The 23,874-nt window shown below is 37.4% G+C and overlaps 1 protein-coding gene across 3 annotated transcripts in view; it reads right to left on the reverse strand.

The window, feature by feature from the left end:
* galnt1 (UDP-N-acetyl-alpha-D-galactosamine:polypeptide N-acetylgalactosaminyltransferase 1) overlaps window positions 1-23,874 on the reverse strand; it is a 112,886-nt gene that overhangs the window by 24,762 nt on the left and 64,250 nt on the right. For all 3 annotated transcript variants that reach the window (XM_072253523.1, XM_072253522.1, XM_072253524.1), the window contains 4 exons: window positions 17,628-17,835; window positions 13,413-13,583; window positions 9,688-9,805; window positions 5,732-5,912 (listed from right to left, as the gene is read on the reverse strand). In XM_072253523.1, the coding sequence (XP_072109624.1) occupies window positions 5,732-5,912; window positions 9,688-9,805; window positions 13,413-13,583; window positions 17,628-17,835 (678 nt within the window). The remainder of the gene's footprint in view (window positions 1-5,731; window positions 5,913-9,687; window positions 9,806-13,412; window positions 13,584-17,627; window positions 17,836-23,874) is intronic.

Genomic DNA, 23,874 nt, shown 5'->3' on the forward strand with positions numbered 1-23,874 from the left:
AACCATCCGAAAGGTTGTTTGGATACCTGTATATTATTCGCATTTCAGAAAGAAGATTTATGAAGGTTACTTGGATATTCCATTGAGAAGCTAATAAAAGAAGGTAAGATTTATTCATTATTGCATATTATTGGTTTTCTTTTGGAAAGAAGATTTATGGTTCAAGTATGACTGTTTAAATGGTTACTCGGACATTCGACTGCGAAAAGAAGATAAAGGGATTTGTTTCTTTAACCTAATATCTGGTTTGTTTTTTTTTTGTTTCTTTCTTAATTAACTAATTGGTAGTTTTTTCCCACTAATGGGGCTTCTTTTCATATATATATTTGGGAGGGTTTAATTACTTATGGTATTATTAATTAGTATTTTTGAAAATTTAGCTGGGTTAAATATGCTATTAACTTTTTCTCTGCTTTATTATAGTGTCTTATAACCAATTTAATGTTTAGGGATTTAATGTTAAACTTAAAAATGGTGCTGATTTTTCTTTTTAAGAGATAACATTATTTTGGTTCTTTCTTGTTTAATAGATGCTGGAATGTAAATACTTTCCTTTGTTGAGACCTTATTGTTTTTCTTACAAGGTCACTCAGTTTTTTTTATTAACTGGGGGAGGGAAAGAAAATCCTTTAAAAATTTTTTTTCCGTTCAGACAGAGCGGTCCCTGGCTTCGTATTCTATCATAGCTTGCTTGCCTTTTTTTTCCCGCTTTCGGGAAGGTGGGTGGGGTTATAGAGTTAGGATTTTTTCCCCATTGGGTGGTTCTGGAGCAAGCATGTTTTCTATGTGGTTGTATTCTTCATCACCGCCATTTCTGATCATCCCGTATTGGTATGTGCTCTGCGCATGTATAAAGTAGAATAAAATTATAGTATGGTACTTAAATGGATTAATGTAATAAGTTGGAATGTACGTGGTTTAAAATTATTAACCAATTCCAATCTGATATAATTTTTGCTCAAGACACACATAGCAGGGCAGGAGATCAAAATAGATTTTTTGGATGGTGGAGAGATTTGCAGTTCCACTCTACTTCTCAGAGTAAAACTAAAGGTGTGTCCATCTTTATTAAATCCAATATATTTATTCAAGAGGATATTGAGTCAGATTCTAATGGTAGATTTTTAATTGTTAAAGGAGTGATCTGTAACAGAAAAGTTGTTTTTGGTCAGTCTGTACGGTCCTAACTTAGATGATCCTTTTTTTAAAAAGGTATTTCCTTTAAATGAATATATGATGATAATGGGCGGGGATTTTAACTGTTGTTTAAATCCTATGACTGACAACAGCTCAACCAATCAGCGACTTCCAAATTGCTCCGCGTCACTTATTAACTCCTATTTGATTGATTTTGGATTGATCGAATTATGGAGGTATCTGCACCCCAATAACAGAGATTATTCTTTTTTTTCACATGTTTATAAAAATATTCGAGGATTGATTATATTATAATCGATCCCCACTTCTTGCGTAGTGTTAAAAATTGTGAATTTGGATTTATTTAAAGAAGCTAGATTGATGCCTTTTGAACAATGAGTTGATAAATATTCTCTTTCATTCTCACACTTTTTACAATACCTTCAAGTTAGACATTTCTTACAAAAATACTTAAGTAACTTTCCTTATATATTGGAAGCTGACCTGTTAGATACTATTATGAGTATGAACCCTTCAACGAAGGGCTCTATTGGAAGAATTTGTAATCTATTATTACAATGGGATAAGCGTCCTTTATTTAAGATTAAACAAGATTGGGAAAAGGAACTCAATTTGACTTTTATGATGGAGGACTGGACGCGGATTCTGAAGCTGGTTAACTCTTCTTCGATCTGTGCTAGTCATTCACTGATTCAATTTAAAATTGTACTTCGTTACCATCTGACAAAGGAGAGACTGTCTAAAATATTTCCTAATGTTGATAGTTATTGTGATAGATGTAAAACTGAGACAGCTACACTGACACACGTTTTGGTCTTGTTCTATACTGGAACAGTTCAGGAAGTCAGTTTTTTTGACAATTTCTAATGCACTTAAAATTAATTTACAACCTAACAAATTAACTGTGCTCTTTCCAGTAATACCTCAAAATATCCGTGGTATCTCTTTGTCTGGCCAACGTGTTATTTGCATTTGTTACATTGATAGCTAGGAGGGCCATTTTGTTGGAGTGGAAGGATACATCAACTCCCACTTTGTCACAATGGTTCTCTCAAGTGATGCTATGTCTTAGTTTGGAGAAAATTAGAAGTCGAACCTTTGAACCTTTATTTGATCTTGAGAAAAGATGGGGTTCATTTGCTCGTTATTATTTGAATTAATTGATAGATTTCCTCTAAGATCTAATTGTAAATTCTTGTTTTTTTTTTCTTGCTGGCGGTTTGATGTTTATCTTTAGAAGCTTTTTGTATGACACATGGCTCCGGGTTGTACACCTAATGGGTCGCCCCCTCAACTTTTTCTGCTTAGTAGGGTTCTTTTATTATCACCAAAAAATTTTCAATCCTTAAAATAATGTTTTTTTTTCCTTGAGACATTGTAAGTGTTGTTTACTTCGATGTACTTGTGTTATTTTTTAATATAATAGTAATAATAAAAAGATTTGAAAAGAAAGAAAGGTGGCCAGAGCTGTCAGAACCATTTCCAACTCCTACAACAACCACGAAGGAGGCCCCACAACCTGTTTCACAGCCAGAGTGATCTCCCTGGTCAGGAAACAAATTATCCCACTAAAGAAAGAAAGCCTCCAGAGCAATTAAAACTTTAGGCCTGAATGGGACAATTTAAAATTATAATGTTGTGATGTCTGTATAGCAATTGTACTCTATTGTGTACTGTATATATAGTATACTATGTATATAGTGGAGATGCATTCTACATTGAGTTGGAATTGATAGCTAAGCAGGGTGGAGTATTGTGCATTTAATATTTGAGTAATACTGCAAATATGTTGTTAGGCATTCTTTGTTGAAATAATTCATTACGAGTTATATGTAAAAATATGTGAATGGAATATGTTGTCATGCCACGTCATATGGCGCACTTGCTTAAAGTAAAACAATGTATACAAGTTATCTTCCAGTTCACTTGTTTTCCTTTCAATTAGTTTTTTATGTTTTGGATTTATGAAAACATAACATCCTACACCTTAGATATACAGTATAAAAATACTTTAAAACAATTTAAAATACAGGTGTCCCCTGCTTTTTGAACGTTCGCTTTACGAAACCACACTGTTACGAAAGACCTACATTAGTACCTTGTTTTCGCTAACAGAAGGTGTTTTCACTGTCACGGAAAAAATCAGCACGTGCCCCGAGCAGCTGCTCTCCCCGGGATTCGGAACGGCATTGCTTTAACAAGTGCCTGTGAGCAGCCATTTGCAAGATGAGTTCTGAGGTATTGGAAAAGCCTGAAAGAGCTCGTAAGGGCGTTACACTTAGCGTAAAACTAGAAATAATTAAGCATTTTGATCGTGGTGAACGAAGTAAGGACAACGTGAGTTTGGCTTGTGGAAGCTGACGAAGATGATGTTGAAGAGGTTTTGGCATCCCATGACCAAGAACTGGTAGATGAAGAGCTGATGCAATTGGAAGAGGAAAGGATAACAATCGAAATCGAATGCAGTAGCGAAATGAACCTGAAGCAACTGCATGAGATTTTCGCTGCAATGATAAAGTACGACTTTAATTTTGAAAGGGTACGTAGGTTTAGGGGATATTTGCAGGATGGTTTGAGTGCTTACAAAGAACTGTATGATAGAAAAATGTGCGAGGTTCAGCAGTCAAGCAAGCCTTCCACATCAGCCACAGCAGATGACGAACCTCAACCTTCGACATCGAGGCGGGCAGTCATAGGAGAAGATGAGCTGCCTGCTCTAATGGAAACAAACGACGATGAGATGACACTCCAGTGTCCCACCACCCCAACCCCCAGGCCACGGACGGAAACTAATTCACGGAGAATGCAGCGATAGCCGGGAAGCACACAGTACATCTTTTAAGAAAAAAGCTGAAATAAACATGCTAATTAATTAGGTGCCGCCCAACATGTAAATGTTGGCCCAGATCAGAGGTGTTGCAATTGGCAATGATCTGGGCCGACAATTACGTGTTGGGTGGCAGGCAATTAATTAGCATGTTTATTTCGGTTTTTTTCTTAGAGATGTGCTGTGTGCCTTCCGGCTACCGCTGCACCCCTGCGTGCTTCATGGCAATGTATCGGTCGGCGGCCTAGAGGGTGGGGGCCACTGCACCACCCAAAATCTAACAAGTCTAACACACCATCATCAGTGTGCTCCGCACTTTCCCAATTCTGGTAAGTGATACTACACTGTACATACATTATTTCTACTTTATATAGGTTGTGTATTTTTACGTGTTATTTGGTATGATTTGGCATCTTCATAGCTTAAAGGTTACTGGAGAGAGTGTTTTTGCCAACAGCACTTGCATGAGATTTTTCCTTCGGAGAACAGTGCTGGCAATGATTGTGGAAAAGTATTTTTACTTTATATATGCTGTGTATTTATCATATTATTCCTGCTTTTACTATATGTTACTGTTATTTTAGGTTTTATGTGTTATTTGACATGATTTGGTAGGTTTTTTTTGGGTCTGTGAACGCTCACAAAATTTTCCCATATAAATAAATGGTAATCGCTTCTTCGCTTTACAACATTTCGGCTTACGAACCATTTCATAGGAACTCTACCTTTGGATGGCGGGGAAAGAAAATTGTATCAAAGAAAATTGTATTTTTGCTTATATTTATCCTTTCTTTCTCACCACTATTCCTTACTATCCAAATTCATTTGCAAGCCTGGTACATATTTATCAGAAAAATTCCCCAGATGGTGAATTCAGCAAGTGTGTTTTCTGCTGCGAGTCATGTGGAGACCAATGTTGGAACAACAGGAAAATCAGTGGTGGAGCGCAGCCAGACTCTGCACTGATCCAAGAGTCCTGAAATTGGTGGCTCTCTCAGGAACCAAAAGGACCAGGTTATGGACTCCCATTTTCTTTAGTTCTGATGAGGTGATGATTTCCAACTTGAGGCAGCAGCGTCTCCTGAATGGCAACTGACGTCTTACTTCAAAAGGGAAAATAGGAGTAGATATGAATGTGATCCACACATCTTTTCCCTCTAGGATTATTCCAGGTGTACTTGTAAACAGAAATTAGCAACTTTTATTTTTAAAATAATTTTTGTTTGTTTAATAAATCATTTTCAGATATCCATTTGAATGCTTCGATGCTAAAGATCAATGCAATCTTCCGTGGTCCTGCACGCCTGTCTCTCCCAAGTAGAGTGCCTTGAACTGGTAACTCAAATGAACACAATAAGTATTATCTTCCATTCTATGACATGAAATAAAATAGTCCAATAACGTACCAGAATGTTCTCACTAAATTTTGTTGTTTAAAGTGTTCACTTTGCAAAGTGTCATAAAATTTTATTGTGTTACCACTCATTGAACCAACAGTAACTGTTAAGACTGCCTGATTTTTATCACTGAAGTTCATTGGAAGTTCCTACAAACTAGCAGAAACATTGAAACCAAACAACTGGGAAATATGATCTTTACTGCATTGGATCAACAAGCAGATATCTGAAGTTCTGCTCTTATGTGATGTGAGCTCAATGAAGTACCCTCAACTGAAAAATGATTTGAAATGCAATTGTTTTTGGAGGGTAAGGGATATTTCCTGTACAATTAGTCAATGGTACTTACCAGGAGAAATAATATAGAAGAAATTCTTGAAGTCATCCATCCAGACCTCTGCAAGCCTTCTATTATTCTTGTTTATAATCTGTCCTGTGCCTCCAGGAAATGTATAAGGAGTAGCTTTGCGAAATACATGGCCTACATGTGAACACGTAACTATTTCCAAAGTACCACCACACTGCCAGATCTAAACAAAACAATATGCATTTACAAAGCACATTTCACAACCTTATGACATTTTGGTGTTTTTGAAACAAGTACAAACTTTATTTATTGCTTTAAAGTAAAGCTGCACATGGTTTTAAAATGTACATATTGTTATATCACATATTTAATTAATGCACTGGCAACATAATGCAACCAACACAAAGTTGTGACACAAAATTGTTGTAAACTGAGACAATTGTACATGTTAGTAACCCAAATAAACATTGCTTGAGTATTCGTTGAGTATTTAAGAGGTTTCAGTTAAAGTAATGCAATTCATGTATTGTTCTCAGAAAAGCTAAAGAGTTAAGAGAATGTATTTTACATCTCCAAAGCAAGTTAAAAATGCAAAGTGTGCAATTAACTGACTATATCCTAATGCAAATGATCTAAATTCCAACATGGAACTCTGCCCTCACAACACCCTGAAGCTTCATTAAGAAGGTGGTGCATGTTATGGTAAGGTTGTATTAAGACATTGGTGAGGCCAAATTTGGAGTATTGTGTGCAGTTCTGGTCACCTAACTATAGGAAGCATATCAGTAGGACTGAAAGAGTGCAGAGAAGATTTACTAGGATGTTGCCAGGTCTTCAGGAGTTGAGTTACAGGGGAAGATTGAACAAGTTAGGGCTTTATTCCTTGTAGTGTAGAAGAATGAGGAGGGATTTGATAGAGGTTTACAAAATTATGAGGGGTATAGAGAGAGTAAATGCGAGTAGGCTCTTTCCACTTAGATTAGGAGAGATAAATACGAGAGGACATGGCTTTAGGGTGAAAGGGGATAAGTTTAGGGGGAACTTCCTCACTCAGACAGTGGTGGGAATGTGGAACGAGCTGCCATCTGACATGGTAAATGCGGGCTCACTCTTAAGTTTTAAGAATAAATTGGATAGATACATGGATGGGAGAGGTCTGGAGGGTTATGGACTGGGTGCAGGTCAATGGGACTAGCACAATAAAGTTTCGGCACAGACTAGAAGGGCCAAATGGCCTGTTTTCTGTGCTGTAGTGTTCTATGGTTCTATAACAGGCACGGGCAGGAAGGAAGAAATGAGGTACTTGGGGAGTACAAGAAATGCAAGAGAGCACTTGAGAAAGAAATCAGGAAGGCTAAAAGAAAGCACAAGATTTCTTTAGCAGACAAAGTGAAGGAAAATCCCAAGGGCTTCTACAGATATGTTAAGAGCAAAAGGATGGCAAGGGACAAAATTTGCCCTCTGGGAGATCAGAATGGTAATCTATACATGGAGCCAAAAGGGATAGGGGAGATCTTAAGTGGATTATTTTTGCATCTGTATATACTCAGGAGACAGACACAGAGTCTGTGGAAGTGAGGCAAAACAACAGCAAGGTCATGGATCCTATACAGATTACAGAGAAGGTGGAGTTTGATGTTGAGGCAAATTAGGGTGGATAAATCCCCAAGGCCTGACAAGGTGTTCCGTCAGAACCTGTGGGACCCTAGTGCAGAAATTACAAGGGCGTCAGCAGAGATTTTTAAAACATCCTTAGCAACGGGTGAGGTGCCAGTGAGCCTGACATCAATTGTAGGAAAGTTATTGGAAGGTATCCAAAGGGACCAGATACATACGTATTTGGATACAGGAACTGATTAGGGATAGTCGACATAGCTTTGTGCATGGTAGGTCATATCTAACCAATCTGAGGAGTTTTTTGAGGAAGTTACCAGGAAAGTAGATCAAGGCAAGGTAGTGGACATTGTATACATAGAATTCAGCAAGGCTTTTCACAAGGTTACACATGGGAGGTTGGTGAAGAAGGCTCAGTCACACATTCAAGATAAGGTAGTAAATTAGATTAGATATTGGCTTTGTGGAAGAAGCCAAAGAGTGGTAGTAGATGGTTGCCTCTCTGACTGGATGCCTGTTACTAGTGGTGTGCCACAGGGATCGATGCTTGATCCATTGTTATTTGTCATCTAAATCAACAATTTGGATAATAATGTGATAAACTGGATCAGCAAATTTGTAGATGACACCAAAATCGGGAGCGTAATGGACAGCGAAGAAGACTATTAAAGTTAGCAGCAGGACCAGAATCAGCTGGAAAAATAGGCAACTAGATCCTCGATTTCTTCACTTGCAGATCACAGACAGTCTGGATTGGCAACATTTCCTCCACACTCTCACTCAGCACAGATGCACCACAATGTGTTTAGCGACCTTCTTTGTCTTGCTTTATATCTAAGACTGCTCCAATGCATTAAGTTTGCCAACAACACCACTCTTGTTGGCTGAAGCAAAGATGGTGACAAATCTGCATATAGGAGGGAGATTGTAAATCTAGCTGAGTGGTGCCCCAGTAACAACCTCTCACTAAATATCAGCGACCAAGGAGATGATTATTGACTTCAGGAGGAGGAAACCAGAGGTCCATGAGCTAGTCCTTACTTGGGGATCAGAGGTGGAGAGGATCAGCAATTTCAAACTCCTTGGTGTCATCACTTCAGAGGATCTGTCCTGGACCCAGCAGGCAAGAATGAAAAAGCCTGGCACCGCCTCTACTTTCTTAGAAGTTTGCGAAAATTCAGCATGTCATCTAAAATTTTGATGAAATTTCTATAGATGTGCAATGGAGAGTATTTTATTTTATTTAGTGATTCAGTAACCTTCTGGCCATTCCAGCCATGCCATCAATAGCAACCCCACAACCAAATTAACCTTGACCTAATCATGGAACAATTTATAATGACCAATTAACCTACCCGGTTTGTCTTTGGAAGGAAACCAGAGCACCCAGAGAAAATTCATGCATTCCACAGAGGATGTACAGACTCCTTACAGGATGGCATCAGAATTGAACTCCGAACTCCAGAATGCCCTGAGCTGTAATAGCATTGCACTAACCGCTACCATGGTTGCATCGTGGCCTGGTAAGGAAACACCAATGCCTTTGTAAGGAAAGGCCTAAAAAAAGTAGTGGAAATGGCCCAGTCCATCATAGATAAAGCCTTCCTCACTATTGAACAGATCTACACGGAGCACTGTCATAGGAAAGCAGCATCCGTCATTGAGGATCCCCACCGCTCAGGCCATTCTATCTTTCCACTGCTGCCATCAGAAGGTGGTACAGGAGCCTCAGGACCCACACCACCAGGGTCAGGAACAGTTATTACTCCTCAACCATCAGGCTCTTGAACTGGAGGGGATAACTTCCCTCACAGAATCAATGAAATATTCCCAGAACATATGTAATGACCTTCAAGGATCCTTCATCTCATGCTCTCACTACTTAGTGCTTATTTATTTATTACTTTTTTTTAGTTCCCTTTCTTTTTGGCACATTGGTTGCTGTTCATCCTGTTGGATGCAATTTTCATTAATTCTATTGTGTTTCTTGTATTTACTGTGATTACCCACAAGAAAACGAATCTCATGGTTGTATATGGTGGCATATATGTAGTTTGATAATAAATTTACTTTGAATTTTGAATACAGGAGTTGGGATGTACTGTGGCATTCTATAAGATGTTGGTGAAACCTAATTTGGAGTATTGTGTGCAGCTTTGGTCACCTAACCACAAGAAAGATGCAAGTAAGATTGAAGAGTGCAGAGAAAATTTACAAGAATATTGCAAGGCATTGAGGACCTGAGTTATAAGGAAAGGTTGAATAGATTAGTTCTCTATTCCCTGGGGAATAGGCAGATCAAAAGTTTGGTGTGGACTAGATGAGCAGATTTAAATAATTTGCCTTCCAGTCAAAACAAATAAAATCAATAATTAAGTACTTACTCTGAAAGATATCTCCAGGTTTTCTCCTCCCCATATATCCATGCCTGCATCATATGTTCCTATTAACTCAAAGTAATCTCTGTCTATTGAAAAAAGTCCTCCTGCCATAGTGGGTGTTCTATAAACAAAGAAGATTGAAAGATTATAGCCAAGATTACCAAAGTTGTCTTTTTTAATAGTTGACAACAATATAATATTCATCTGCATGTTTAGATGCATAAAAATCTCAGGATTGTTAAAGCAAGCACAATCATCTTTGTTTTCCTGCCAAAAAAAGTGTCTTCTGAACAACATCATCTTCCCAATATGTATCAATTTTAATGCTCTGTACTTCTACTGTGATACAAAATGTCCAATCAATTGAAGTCTTACTGGACTTTCTAGGTCATGCACTAGACCAGAAATTGCATTCAGAAGTGAAGCAAGAGTGGTTTTTGAAATTCCTAATAAAGGCTTCCTACAAAAATCTAAACTTTGTGGTGAGACCTTTCTTTCAGAAATCTGAGAATATGATGCCATCAAAAAGGCTGAATAGCTAAATAACTAAACATACGAAGAGTGATCATTTGGAATATACACACTATTAAATTATAAGCTGATACAAGAGAAGTGTAAATCAGATTATTTTCAAAATATCCATGCAAGGGAATTACATGTGCAAAACGAGCCTTTAGTAAAAGATAGCTTGCTAAATTGCAGGATTGGTACATATGCCATTAAAAATTCACACCTCATAGAATCAAGAACAAGATTTCAGTTTAAGTGAGAGTAGGTTATAAATAGCCTAATTTCCTATGTGTATAGCAATTTCAGTTTGATTACTGTAGTGAATGTCACAAATAGCACAACCTGTGGGGATGTGTCAAATCACTGACTGTTGTCAAGTTAATGCATATGCAAAAGTTCTAAAGTTCTTTCCAGTTTCATAGACTGTGAACAATGGGAACCTCTGCTAGTACACTTGGAAAATTTTTAGCCACTTTGTTCATCTGTCTCCTATCTTCATTATATGTACATTGTCACCTTTAACTGCTCTCATTTGTTTATTAATATTTTTCTTACCTCAAATAATCTCATTTTTTTTGAATAAACCCTTCAAGGATTTTACTACTAAAGTAAAGCTTCTATTACTACAGTCGGCTCTCCTTATCTGTGAGTTCCACATGCGCGAATTCAACCAACCGCGAATCTAGAAAACCCGGAAGTGCTCTTCCAGCACTCGTTGTTCGGGTATGTACAGACTTCTTTTCCTCGTCATTATTCCCTAAACAATGCAGTATAACAACTATTTTACATAGCATTTACACTGTATTAGGTGTTATAAGTAATCTAGAGATGATTTAAAGTATACGGGAGGATGTGTGTAGGTCATCGTGGATTGGGATTGAAAAAAACCCGTAAGTTCTCTTACTAAGTAAGTCGGAACAGGTACATCTGGTATTATTTAGCGTCAGTTAGTCAAACGTTTGTCTTAGTATATATTTTACCTTTCTATGCATATAAAACACTTAAGAAACGTATGTTTCAGTGCCAGGCTTGCGAACGGAAGTTCCCGAGTTTGATCCAGTGACAGACCGCTCCCAAGCCGGGTTGATGTGGAGGATCGAAAACCCAAAACCCAATAATTAAACCACTGCATTGCTTAGTAATAATTTTTGCTTTCATCTGGGCAGGTCCTTTCTCACTTCATCCTTTAAAATTGTTCAGATCGTTGACCGACTGTAGCCTAATGTTTTTCCAATGACCGATGGCGTTTCACCTCTTTCCAATCGCTTTATTATTTCCACTTCATTTTCAATCGTGATCGTGATTATTTTCGTGAACAGAAACACTGCAGATTCAGAGCTCCGCCGCCGGGTCCTAATTTCCACCGCACTAAGACAGGTTAAATAAGGTCTGGGGTTCCACTGGGTCCTAAGGTCCACCGCACTGAAACAGGTTGAATAAGGAACTTGAGCATCCGCATTTTTTTGGTATCCACGAGGGGTCCCGGAACCAATCCCTCGCGGATAAGAAGGGCCGACTGTACTCTATTAAAGGTGTTTTCTTACACTTTAACAACCTAACCACTTATATATTTTAGTTGATTTCTCTAAATGTACATGAAAGAATGCAAGTTTCTGCATCTGCACTGACACCTTAACAAATGTACCTGAGGATTATCTTAGATTCTGCAAATGCTCGAAAACATGCCTGGACACTCAGCAGGTGAGGCAGGATTTATGGAAGGAATAAACAGTTGATGTTGCAGGCTGAGATCCTTCATCAGCACTGGTAACAAAGGGGAAAGAAGCAAGAATAAGGTGAGGGGAGAGAAAGAACTACAAGCTGACATGTGATAGGTGAAGTGAGGTGAAGGGGAAGGGGTTGAAGTGAGAAGATGGAGGTGATAGGTGAAAAGGGAGGGGGTAGACAGGGAGAGAGAAGGGGAGGGGGCGGGGGTTCCGGGGAAAAAAGGAGTAACAGGGTACGAGAGTGGAGAATGGAAAATGAGAAAAGGGGATGGGGGAAGAAATGATTGGGAGTTGGATAAATCGAAGTTGCTCCTTCAACCTAAGAGTGGACTCAACATGGCAGTAGAGGTGGTCATGGACCAACATTTCAGAATGGGAATGGGGAGTGAAATTAAAATGTTTGGCCACTGAAAAATCCTACCCTTCTCTTCTTACTTCCAGTACTGATAAAGATTCTCAGCCTGAAATATCTCCTGTTTATTCGTCTCCATAAATGCTGCCTGACCTGCTGGGTTCCTCAAGCATTTTATGCGTTTTACTCACCTGTTTTAGAGTGTAACAAGCAAGTCCACCCCATTGTCACCCAGTAATGCTCATGCACTCCCTCCTCCTCAAAAAAAATCTGTGCAAGATTGTCATGCACAAGACCTGGCTATGGTGACTCGGGGGGCTTTCACTGGTGGTCAGGGCCTTAGAAAAAGAATTGGGCAAAGAAACTTAATGGCACTTTAAGTTGCCCTAAGAACTGTATCTAGGCAAAAAATATTCAAGTAGAAGAGGAGCATCAAAAATCTGCCTGTTTCAAAATAAACTTCAAAATTTGCAGGTTATTTTTAAATGTTACCTTGTTTATTAACATCTTTTAACTATGACCTTTACAAAAGAATATTCAGAAGCATTTTAAATTCAGAATTTGAAGTGAAAAGGAGCAACCCTTATTGCACTGACATTAATACAGTAATATTAGCAATTTGAATAACTTGGTGTCAAACTACGCATAAAATGGAGAATTTTATCACAGATTAAATAATGCCCTTAATGTAATATAAAATTCTAATCAGATAAGTTACAAGAGTCCAATATAATATCATACTCAAGCGTACTTCCTATTTGATGAGAAAATAGAGTTTCAAGAGAAAATTATAGATTTTAAACCTTGGCTGTTGTATATACTTGTAATCAATTGGATGATTATACAAAAAAAGCCTTGATTAATGCACAGGATTACTCAATAGTCATTTAGTGGAAATGGTAAACAGCTTATTTATTAGTTTTCTAGTAAGCATGAAACATCTTGTTTTACATAAACTGGTTTTATTTTTTTCCCCCAGCACCCTTCTTATATAAATAAAGGAACAATTTAGACTAAGATCATGTCTCACAGAATTATGAAACCACAACACAAAGCAGCACTACAATAATATTTTATTGCTACACTTCCCCTTATTTTCTATGCCCATCTACTGGGAAAAAAAAATCACTTGGACTTACCTTACTGGTATCGTTCGGTCTCCTTTCCTTCGATCCATCTCTCGCTGAGGTACAGGATACCAACGGAAGTTCAGTTTCCAATTAAATCCACCATAAGTCATATCTGATCCTGCCATATACTCAAATGTGTCATCACTAATCACATCAATTATTGGGCATACCACAGTACTCCTGGTGGAACAAAAGTCATTTTAAGCAAGCATGTATGATAATAACTACAACTCCATTGAAATGATGTGGCAGTGATGAGATACGAGGGTTGATTGATAAGTTTGTGGCCTAAGGTAGGAGGAGTTAATTTTAGAAAACCTAGCACATTTATTTTTCATAGTCCTTTGGTAGTCCTGACATCAGTCTTCACTGTGGAAGACACAGGCAATATACTGGAAATTCCAGTCAATAGAGGACATGAAGTGCGTGAAGTTACCATAACTAGAGAGAAGGTTCTTGGGAAACTGAAAGGTCTGAAGGTTGGTAGAAATTATCTGGACCAGATAGTTTACACCCCAGAGTTCTGAAAGAGATAGCTGAAGAGATGGTGGAGACATTAGTAACCTTTCAAAAATCACTAGATTCTGGATGGTTCTGGAAGATAGGAAAATTGCAAGTGTTACTCCACTCTTCGAGAAGGGAGAGAGGCAGGAAAAAAAAAGGAAATGATAGGCCAGTTAGTCTGTTGGGCACGTGGCCAAGTGGTTAAGGCGTTCATCTAGTGATCTGAAGGTCGCTAGTTCGAGCCTCAGCTGTGGCAGCGTGTTTGTGTCCTTGAGTAAGGCACTTAACCACACATTGCTCTAGTGTCTGTGCGAGGAGTGGTGCCCCACAGAGACTTCCAATCTGTGCCTTGTAAGGCATGAAAATGCCCGACGCAGGCCTCTCAAGGTCTGAGTCGACGTTCCCTCCTCTCTTCCCCTCCCTCCCTAGTCTGACGTCAGTGATTAGGATGATGTTCCAGTCGACTGTTAAGGATGAGGTCTCGGGGTACTTGAAGGCACATGATAAAATAGGCCGTAGTCAGCAAAGTTTTCTCAAGGGAAAATCTTGCCTGACAAATCTGTTGGAATTCTTAAGTGACCTTCTTGACTATTTTGGAGGGCTCTGTAAAGGTAATCAATCAGGCTAATACGGATTTCCTCTCCCTGTCAGACATGAGTGAACTAGATAAATTTTTAAAACAAACTGGTAACATTGCATCATCATTGCTAATGACAAGTTTTCTTTAATTCTAAATTATTAATATGAATTTAAAGTATATAATTGCCAGTTTTTGTATTTGAATTTTTTTTAAAAAAGTATTTGAATTCTCATCTCTAGGTTGTTTACTCAAGTCTATCCAATCATACGGCTTTCTTTTGCCAGCATTGTACTCTAACAGAAGAATATAATTTAATAGCGACCTGAGGGAAGTAACCACTGCCAGATGCCACCAAAATTTATACTGGCCTCTCAGCTTCTCACAGTAATGTGTGAGGCAATTAGGGATGGTCACTAAGTATAGTGGTAGGAGAAAGCACAATGCAACAAATCAAAATGGACAGCAATACAAAGATACTTCAGAAAATTGCAAAGAGCTCTAGAATCTTCAATAATAGCGGTTAAGAAAGTTGGCAACATATTACATAAAGGAATAGTAAGGATATTCATTTTAATAGAAAGAACACTAACAGATGTTCTGTCAAAAAGTGAAAATAACTAAGTGTTGTGCTGACTTATGAAATAGAAAAAATTAATATGTAGGTACAACAAGCCATTTCAAAGTCAAACATAATGTTGAACTCCCATTGGAGTTGGCAAAAGGCACAAGAGATTGCAGCTGCTGGAATCTGCAGCAACTAACAATCTACTGCAGGATCTTAGTGGATTGAACAGCATATCCGTGGGGGCGGGGGGGAGGAAATCTCAACATTTTGGGGAAACCTTGTGTTAGGACTGAGTGTGGAAAGGGAAAACAGCCAGTATAAAAAGGAGGGAAAGTGGTGAGAAACAGATTAGCAGGCAATAGGTGGACTGAGGACTGGTGAAGGATGAAGGACAGATGGTATCAAGTAGGGGGAGGGATTTGAGAGACCAAGGCTGTTGGAGGGGGGAAGAGAGAGAGGGATTTAGTGGGTGAAATGTGTGGATGGTAGGTGGATAGAACCAGGAGGGGGATTCACCTATTTATGTTTTGATTTTTGCCAAAAGAATGGACAAGGAATAGATTCAATCCAGTAAAAGTTTACTCAATTCTTTGGATTGGGTGCCTATCCTAGAGGGACAGGCCAAGAAATCATTATTATTCTCATTGGAATTTAGGGAATTCAGAGTTGATTCCCTTGAAACTAAAGGTAATGGATGGATTAAGGAGGTTAAGAAACTGCATGACTCTTGCTTATGCATGAAGAGTCTTGGCTAGGGTACACAAAATCAAATTATAAATTCAGACAAAAAATAATTGAGATTGACAGATTTTTTTGGACATTAAAGGAACCAAGTAGGAAAGTGGAGATTATGCATGATTAACCATTTTACTTAATACTTGAGGAATTATAAAGTCACAGCTCTTGCTTCTGCTTTTTACGTTTTTGGTGGTAGGAACAGTAATATATTTCCCAGTCAGATGATATGAAATTCTGAGGGAAACCTACAGTCATTCACATTCCAATGTAGCTGAAGCTTTTGTCTTTCTTGGTGATAAAGACTGAAACCTTGGGAAGTGTTGTCAAAGAAGCACCGAGGACCAACTGGAAGCAGTTTGTAGACAGGACACAGAGCAGCCACTGTGTGCTGGTGGTAGACAGTATGAATGTTTAGGGTTGAAGATGGGGCCACATTACTGCAGGCACTATTAGTTAAAGAGCTAACCAGAGGACCAATTTCCATTTGAACTCATGAACTAACAATCGTGACCAAATACATGATTGTTAATTTTGGTGGAATCCAACTAGTCCACCCATGTGAGCAATCTCACTCAAAAGGTGGGATGCCTCTCCCAAAATATTTACAGTTCAGTTTCTGAAGCTGCCACACCTGCAAAAAGGTTACCAGAATTACTTCAATGTTTTCAGAGCATCTTATATTGTGCCTTCAGAGGAAGAGGTGAAATCAATTACCAAAAAAATCCATCTGTACTAATGACTGATAGAATTAAACAGTTACATAAGGATGATAAAACGTAGAACTTTCCTTTAAACATTATGCATTTTAAAGGAAGTCACAGTTTTATTCACATCAAAAGCAGATGTTGAACAGCCACCAACTCTTAACAAGTGAATTTGCTCATCACTCAACTAATACAGAAATTCCTCAAAAAGCTATTAAAAGAGTGACAGGTTGAATAATTTGCTAAACATACTATGTTATTCCATAGGAAGGAACCCCTGAAATTGTGTACTGGGCTAATGATCTTTTCCAGATCTTAATAAAGCCTCCAAGAATTATTCTAAGACTTGACTACGGCACAGCGTACAGGTGGGATCACAGAATCAGAAAGAAACAATGGGCACCCCAGACTGAGATGAAAAGTTTATTCACTCACAGAGGATGGTTGTTAATTTTTGAAATTCCTCACCCCCAGGGTGCTGTGGAGGCTTAGTCAAAGGGTTCATTCAAAGCAGAAGTGGGTAATTTTCTAGATATTGAGGCAATCAAGGGATACTGAAATAAATGCTGAGATAGATGATTAATGAATGGCACATTAGGCTTGAAGGATAGACAGCCCATTCCTGATCCTAACACAACATTCCTATTCAACACATTATATACAATAACTAATAACCAACTACAAATTGCTAGTCTTACAAGCCAACTTTACGAAGTAAGTTAGAAGGAAGTTTCAGCTCAACTCAGATGGCAGCCTTAATAGGTTCTGACCAACTCAAGCATCATACAAATATCTCACTGAGACACCTTTAATGCTATACCAAGAGGAGCAGCGTGGAATACATTTTATTTTTGCATGAAATGCTACACAACACTCTTTCAGAATTCCTTGGCAAAGCTCAAACATTAGCACAGTGTCATGGCTAATATCAGCCCCAATATAAATAGCTAGCCATTCATTTTGTTTACTGTTTATTAAGCCTAGTTCTGTACATGATGGTAAAATTCAAAACTAATTTCATTTTTATGAAGTATACTGATTTCTTTTATTCTGTATACCTGCTCAAAACTCTTAGAAATATTTGAAGTGATTGAAAACTTAACCACAACACTTATATACAAAATTATTCTTACTTGTTCATTTTAATCCTTGCTAGTAGTGGTTCCAACCAGCCCACTGTGCATTCACAATGTGCATCCAAGAAAGTGATAACTTGTCCAGTAGAAGCTGCTGCCCCTTTCAGTCTTGCTCGAATCAAACCTGAGCGCTGTTCCATGCGTAGAATTCTAACTGGTACTTGCAATTTCTTCACGTATTTCTCTAAGGGCTTGTTCAAAAAATCTAGAAAACAACAATATTTTTTCAGCTAAAATTGCGTATATATTACCTTTGAAAATTTAAAAAGCACAGCAATCATGAAAAATTACATTTAAAAAATAATATCGTCAAATCATTTGTGTCACAATGATGCAATTCATTTTATCTTTAAAAAGCAAAGCACAACACTCACTTAAAATGCTGAGCTGGCAATTTCTTCAATTCGGTCTTGAAATTAGTGAACAAAATGCTCATAAGCTGTGCCACTACATTTATTTTGTATTGTCTAATATTGCCAGATGTATACAGTTATTTACTTTAATGCTCCAGTTTTCTATTGCCAGTGAATAAACGAACAATTTCTTCAATCCAGTTTACAAATGAAAATGTATTTGTAATTGATACTTATTAGGAACATACAGGCACATTTGCTAGTGCTTAAACTGTTCTGTAATGTATTGTTCTATATTACACTCAAAGTTTTCTTGCATGCATTTACATTGAATTGTACAAAACTCTGCATCAATAGGAAAAGGACTGAGAAGCAACCAATGTGCAAAAGAGAATAAGACAAATTTAAAAAATACTGAGAACATAATATGTAGAAATCTTGAAAGAGAGTCCATAGGTTGTAGAATTAGTGGTGACTGAAGTTATCCATGTTGATTTAGGAGCTGGATGGTTGTGGGGTAGTAACTGAATCTGACTGCCTGGTATCTAAGACTTCTGTACCTCCTGATGGTAGTAGCGAGAAGGCATACCCTGAATGGTGGGGGTCTTTGATAATGGATGCTGCTTTCTTGTGGTTGCCATTTATGTAAATATACTCAATGCTGAAGGTTTTGCCTGTGATTCACCCTGGGTTTACTGACTTCGATTCACCTTGAAGTCAGTAAACCCAGGGTCTGTGATGCATGTGAGATCTGGCAACTCCCTTTTTTATAAATACCTTTCATAGAGTAACAGATGAAGCCAGAAATGCTTTCAGCCGTAATACCCACAAACTGTGCCAAATTTATTAATGCTTCAATAAGTACACGTTAGTCATATCACATTATCGTTATCATGTGTATGAAAAAATACTATATACCCTAATTTAACCCACACTTAATAATGTTAACCATGAAACTACCAAATAGTGATTGAAAACCCACATGGCTCACTAAGGCCCTTCAGGGAAGGAAAACTGTCCTTCTTCGGCTTCTATTTGGTTCTAACCTCACTGATGTGTTGAGTGTTAACTGTTGAATGTTCAGAGGCCATATAGATAGACAGCAAACAGTTAGTAATGTGCATACGTTATGGAGGAATTAAAACAAATTAGAAACTCCTTAATAAGTTAGAAAACAATAATTGTTTTCAAAGATAAAACTGCATTTCATAATGAACAAATCATCTGAAAAATCCATTACAAATTAACCTAGCATCACTATCAGAAATGTGAAATTTGTTTCAAATTACTCAGCAGGACGTTACATAATTATTTCTAAGTATGTATACATTCTAAGCACTTAAATGCAGAGCAAAATGATACTACACATTACATATTTGTCACATCACATCATAGCTTGACACTTTTTGGTAAAGGAATAAAATTAATTTTCATAAATCAAGGAAAAGCAGTATTTCTTCATTTACAAAATGCTTTCAACAGCATTGCTACTGTTTATCCCCTGCTTATAATATTTCAATCATCGCAATCTAAATAATGAAAGGTGAAAAGCACAGAAAAATTCTTACCAATTTATAACTATGTAATTAATGAAACTTTTCCATTGCGTGCTACTGCATTTTAATCGCAGCCAATAATTTGTTCTTTAAAAGTTGTTCAACATTTCTGGCACTCTGCTTTAACAACAATCCTTGAATTCTGGTCTAATCAAATATTTTCCCCCAAACTTCTAAGGAATCATCTCCTTACTTTAGAGGTTATTTAAAAAACACTCAGTCACGAAACAGAGGACTCCAATTGCCAGAAAACGATGGTGTAACATTATATTACAAATTAAATTTCAATAGAATATGAATGACTAAAAGGAAAAAATCAGTTATTTATTCTGAGTAATATAATGTCTTGTTTCAAGGCCTCCATTTATCTAATGGGACACCCCAAACATGCACAATGGTGTTCAATTGTGAATGTTATTGATGCGGTTTTCATCTATATATGCATTGAAGGATGGTGTGACCAATCAGAGAAGCAGACATGAATTCAATATGAAGACTTGCAAAGTACAGCATTGAGATCTACGATTAATAGGTTCACACTAGTTACTGATTCTCCATTTGTCTCGCCCCCTTTTCTTTTTTTTTCTTTGCAAGTCCCAACCTAACACCTTTACCATTAACCTCTTGATCCAATTATCCTTCTAACCTTCAGTCCAACTCTTATCAATCTGTGGTGCCACTTGCACACTGACCACACACCCAGTTTCAACATTGTCCAGCTAATCTCTACCAATCTGTCTGGTTCCCACAAACTATACACCATTTTTACCCTACTCTTACTGATATCCTTTGCATCACTGTACTTGTAAAGTCTGTTCAGTAGCATACATCTTGGGCATCACATGCTTTACAAGGCTTTGAAATTAACTCAGTTTTCTATTTCTGCAACTTGCCTTCCCAATTTTAATGATTTGTGTAAGATAGACATGCAAAAAGAGGTAATATTAAAAGTCTGCACTATAAGCAATCTGAACATAACACTGAAGGTCATCTATAGTCACACAATTTCTTTGTATCTCTTAAAATCACACGCATCTTTTCAGCCAAATGCAACAACTAACCTCGGATGAAACTTTCTCTAATATGTGCATTTATACATATTAGTATGCACACACACACATATTTACACCTTATATAATGACTACAAATTGCTGAAAATGGAGGAGTAGCATTCTGAATGATATTGAGAAGATAAAGTCTATTCATTGGGCAACTGAGCTCAAGGTAACAACATAAGGAATACACCCCACCAAATGTACTAGGCTTTCCACCCCATTAAGCACCTCAGAATCCACAAAACCGGATTGAAAACAAGTCACCTGCAACTCTAAGGACTATAAAACAATAGCAAAGACAGGCAATAGCAGATCATTTAAATTCCCTATCATACAAACAGTTGGATGAGTGATCTTAAAGATGTAGCTTTTGTTTACACAGTAACAAAACAATTTCATACAGGTGTGGGATGGCTGCTGCATTGCATTTCTAATTTATATGGAAATTAACTTGTATGCAATATGAGAACTGCCAAGTACTGCATTAGGAAAAGTGAACAGGGTTCATCCTAGCTGGTGCAGCCTTTAAGGTTATAATAGTTTTCTATTTTTGAACTTCAAATGAAGCCAACAGGTGTTAATGCAAAAGATATTTCCAATCCTCAATGAAAACAATGTGGTCAAAAAATTCACATTAGTCATTAAAAAAAACAAAGTAGACTAATTCTGGATTTAAAACATCTCGGCATGCTGTGAATTTATATATCCTCCTATCCTTTTATTTCTTTATAAATATTAAACCAGGTACCAGTTCTAAACTTGGAAAAGTTACTCACGGGAGCAGCTTTTGCTCTGAACATGAACTTCATAGCTCCACATATCAAAAACTGAGAGCAGAGATACTAAAATACAATTCAAAAGTTGCACAATCAAAGTAAGACCCAAGAGAACTCTTTCTAGACATGCAACTTTATCAATTTAACACTTACATGCAAATGCAAAAAATTTTAACATCACTATTCTTGCCAAGTTTACCACTATGTATGCAAAATAGAAGAATGGAATATCTTCCTTATAAAAGTGAAAATAATAACTTTAATTGAAAAATATGAATTTTGTTTTGCTCCTAATGCCTGGAATTTAATTAACCGAAGGTTTCCTTTTTGATGCAATATTTCCTGAGCAACTTTGTCTCCTAGTTCCTTTCTCTGCTAATGCCAAAAAGCCAAACGTTTCTCTCTGTCATCTGGGAGACTGAAATATTATACTCTCATTACCTTAATGAAATTCATGATTCAAAGTGCAGGAAATTCTCCCTGACACTTCCTGGCCTGTATCTATAGATCCAACACCTTTCTATCAGACACAGATGGAAAATTGGCTAATTGATAGAAAGCAGTGGCAATAAATGGATTGAGAAACTGTAACTGGTGAGGTGCTGTAAGGATTATTGATGTAGCCTCAGCTATTTACAATACATTTGGATAAATTTGTTAAAAATATGTATAATATCTACATATGGAAATCAGGATGATAGATGGGTAGCAAATTTAATTTTAAATCACTAGAAGCAATGAAGCACAAATAAGTACTTCATACACAAAACCAATAACTTGTCTGTTGCTGTTCCAAACAGTAAGAACCCAATAAATAAAATCATGTATTGAAATGTAGCCCTTCAAACCTGCTCTACCCTTTAACAAAAATCATGACTGACCTTCCATTCAACATCACTTTCTCCACATTTTCTCTACATGTATCCATTTCCAGTGTCCAAGATCACAACTAATGTTAGAATTTGTGTGTACATGTCAAGCAAATGTCACCTAACTCCCACATTCTTCTATCAATGAGGTTAATTGAACACTACACAAAATAAAACAATTCAAATTAACTCTTGGGGAGAAAATTCTCATCGTGTCATTTCAGATCCAAAATCCCAAATCCATAATCATTGGCTTTCTACCCAGATGAAACTGCCTCTCAGCATCTTTTCTGCCAATATCTTTATTAGAAACACTAAAATGAGATCACACTCATTTTTTTTCTGAACTTCAGAACATCTATGAACATATGCCTGACTAGGTGGACAGCTTTGAAGAGGTAGTATAATTGTGCATGTAATAGACCTACAACTTCATATCGACAAAGTTCAAAGTAAATTACCAAAGTACATACAGTTTCAAGAAAAATTTTGTGAACCTTTTGCGATGACTTGGTTTTCTGCATTAATTACTCATAAAATGTGGTTTGATTTTCATCTAGGTCACAATCATAGACAAACACTATCTGCCTAAACTAATCACAGACAATTGTACTTCTGGTCAACACTGAGTACACCATTTAAACAATCACAGTCTACTTTCAAAAAAGTAAGTGAACTTCTGGGGTAATGTCTTCTACAAATACTATTTAGAGTCAGGCATTCCAATCACTGAGATGAGATTGGAAGTGTGGGTTGTAGAGGTGCCCTGCCCTACAAAAAAGACACACAAATCAGGTTACTGATGGAGCCTGCTTTTCTCAAGAAAGATCTGTTTATGTGTGCCGTGCTTCAATCAAAACAACTTCCAAAGGAACTTAGAAGAATTGTAGAAATGTATGAGGAAAACACTACAAAAGCATTTCTAAAGACCTGAGTGTTCATCAGTCCACTGTAAGAGAAATTGTCTACAAATGGAGGAAATTCAGTGCTGTCACTACTCTCCCTAGGAGTGGGCATCCTGCAAAGATCACACCAACAGCAAAATGTGCAATGTTGAAAGAGGTGAAAAAGAATCCATGGTAACAGCAAAAGACCTGCAGAAATCAACAGAACTTGCTAAAGTCTCTGTTCATGTATCCACTACAAGAAAAATGCTGACTGAGAATGATGTTCATGGAAGGACACCACAGAGGAAACCACTGCTCTCCAAAAAAAAACATTGCTGCACATCTCAAGATTGAAAAAGACCACCTTGATTGTCCACAGTGTTGCTGGGGCAATGTTCTGTGGACAGATGAGACAAAAGTTCAACTTTTTGGCAGAAATGCACACCACTATATTTGGAGGAAAAACGGCAATACACACCAACACCAAAACCTCATTCCAACTCTGAAGCATGGTGGAAGGAGCATTATGGTTTGGGGCTGCTTTGCTGCCCCAGGGACTGGACAGCTTGCAATAGTCAAGGGAGCAATGATTTTTAAATTATATCAAGACATTTTACAGGACAATGTCAAGGTAGTGGTCTATCACCTGAAGCTTGATAGAAGTTGGATGATGCAACAAGACAATAACACAAGAGTAAATCGACATCAGAATGGTTTAAAAACAAGAAAATTCATGTTTTAGAAGAGC

The sequence above is a fragment of the Mobula birostris genome, chromosome 3 (assembly GCF_030028105.1).
Source record: "Mobula birostris isolate sMobBir1 chromosome 3, sMobBir1.hap1, whole genome shotgun sequence".
Classification (NCBI taxonomy): domain Eukaryota; kingdom Metazoa; phylum Chordata; class Chondrichthyes; order Myliobatiformes; family Myliobatidae; genus Mobula; species Mobula birostris.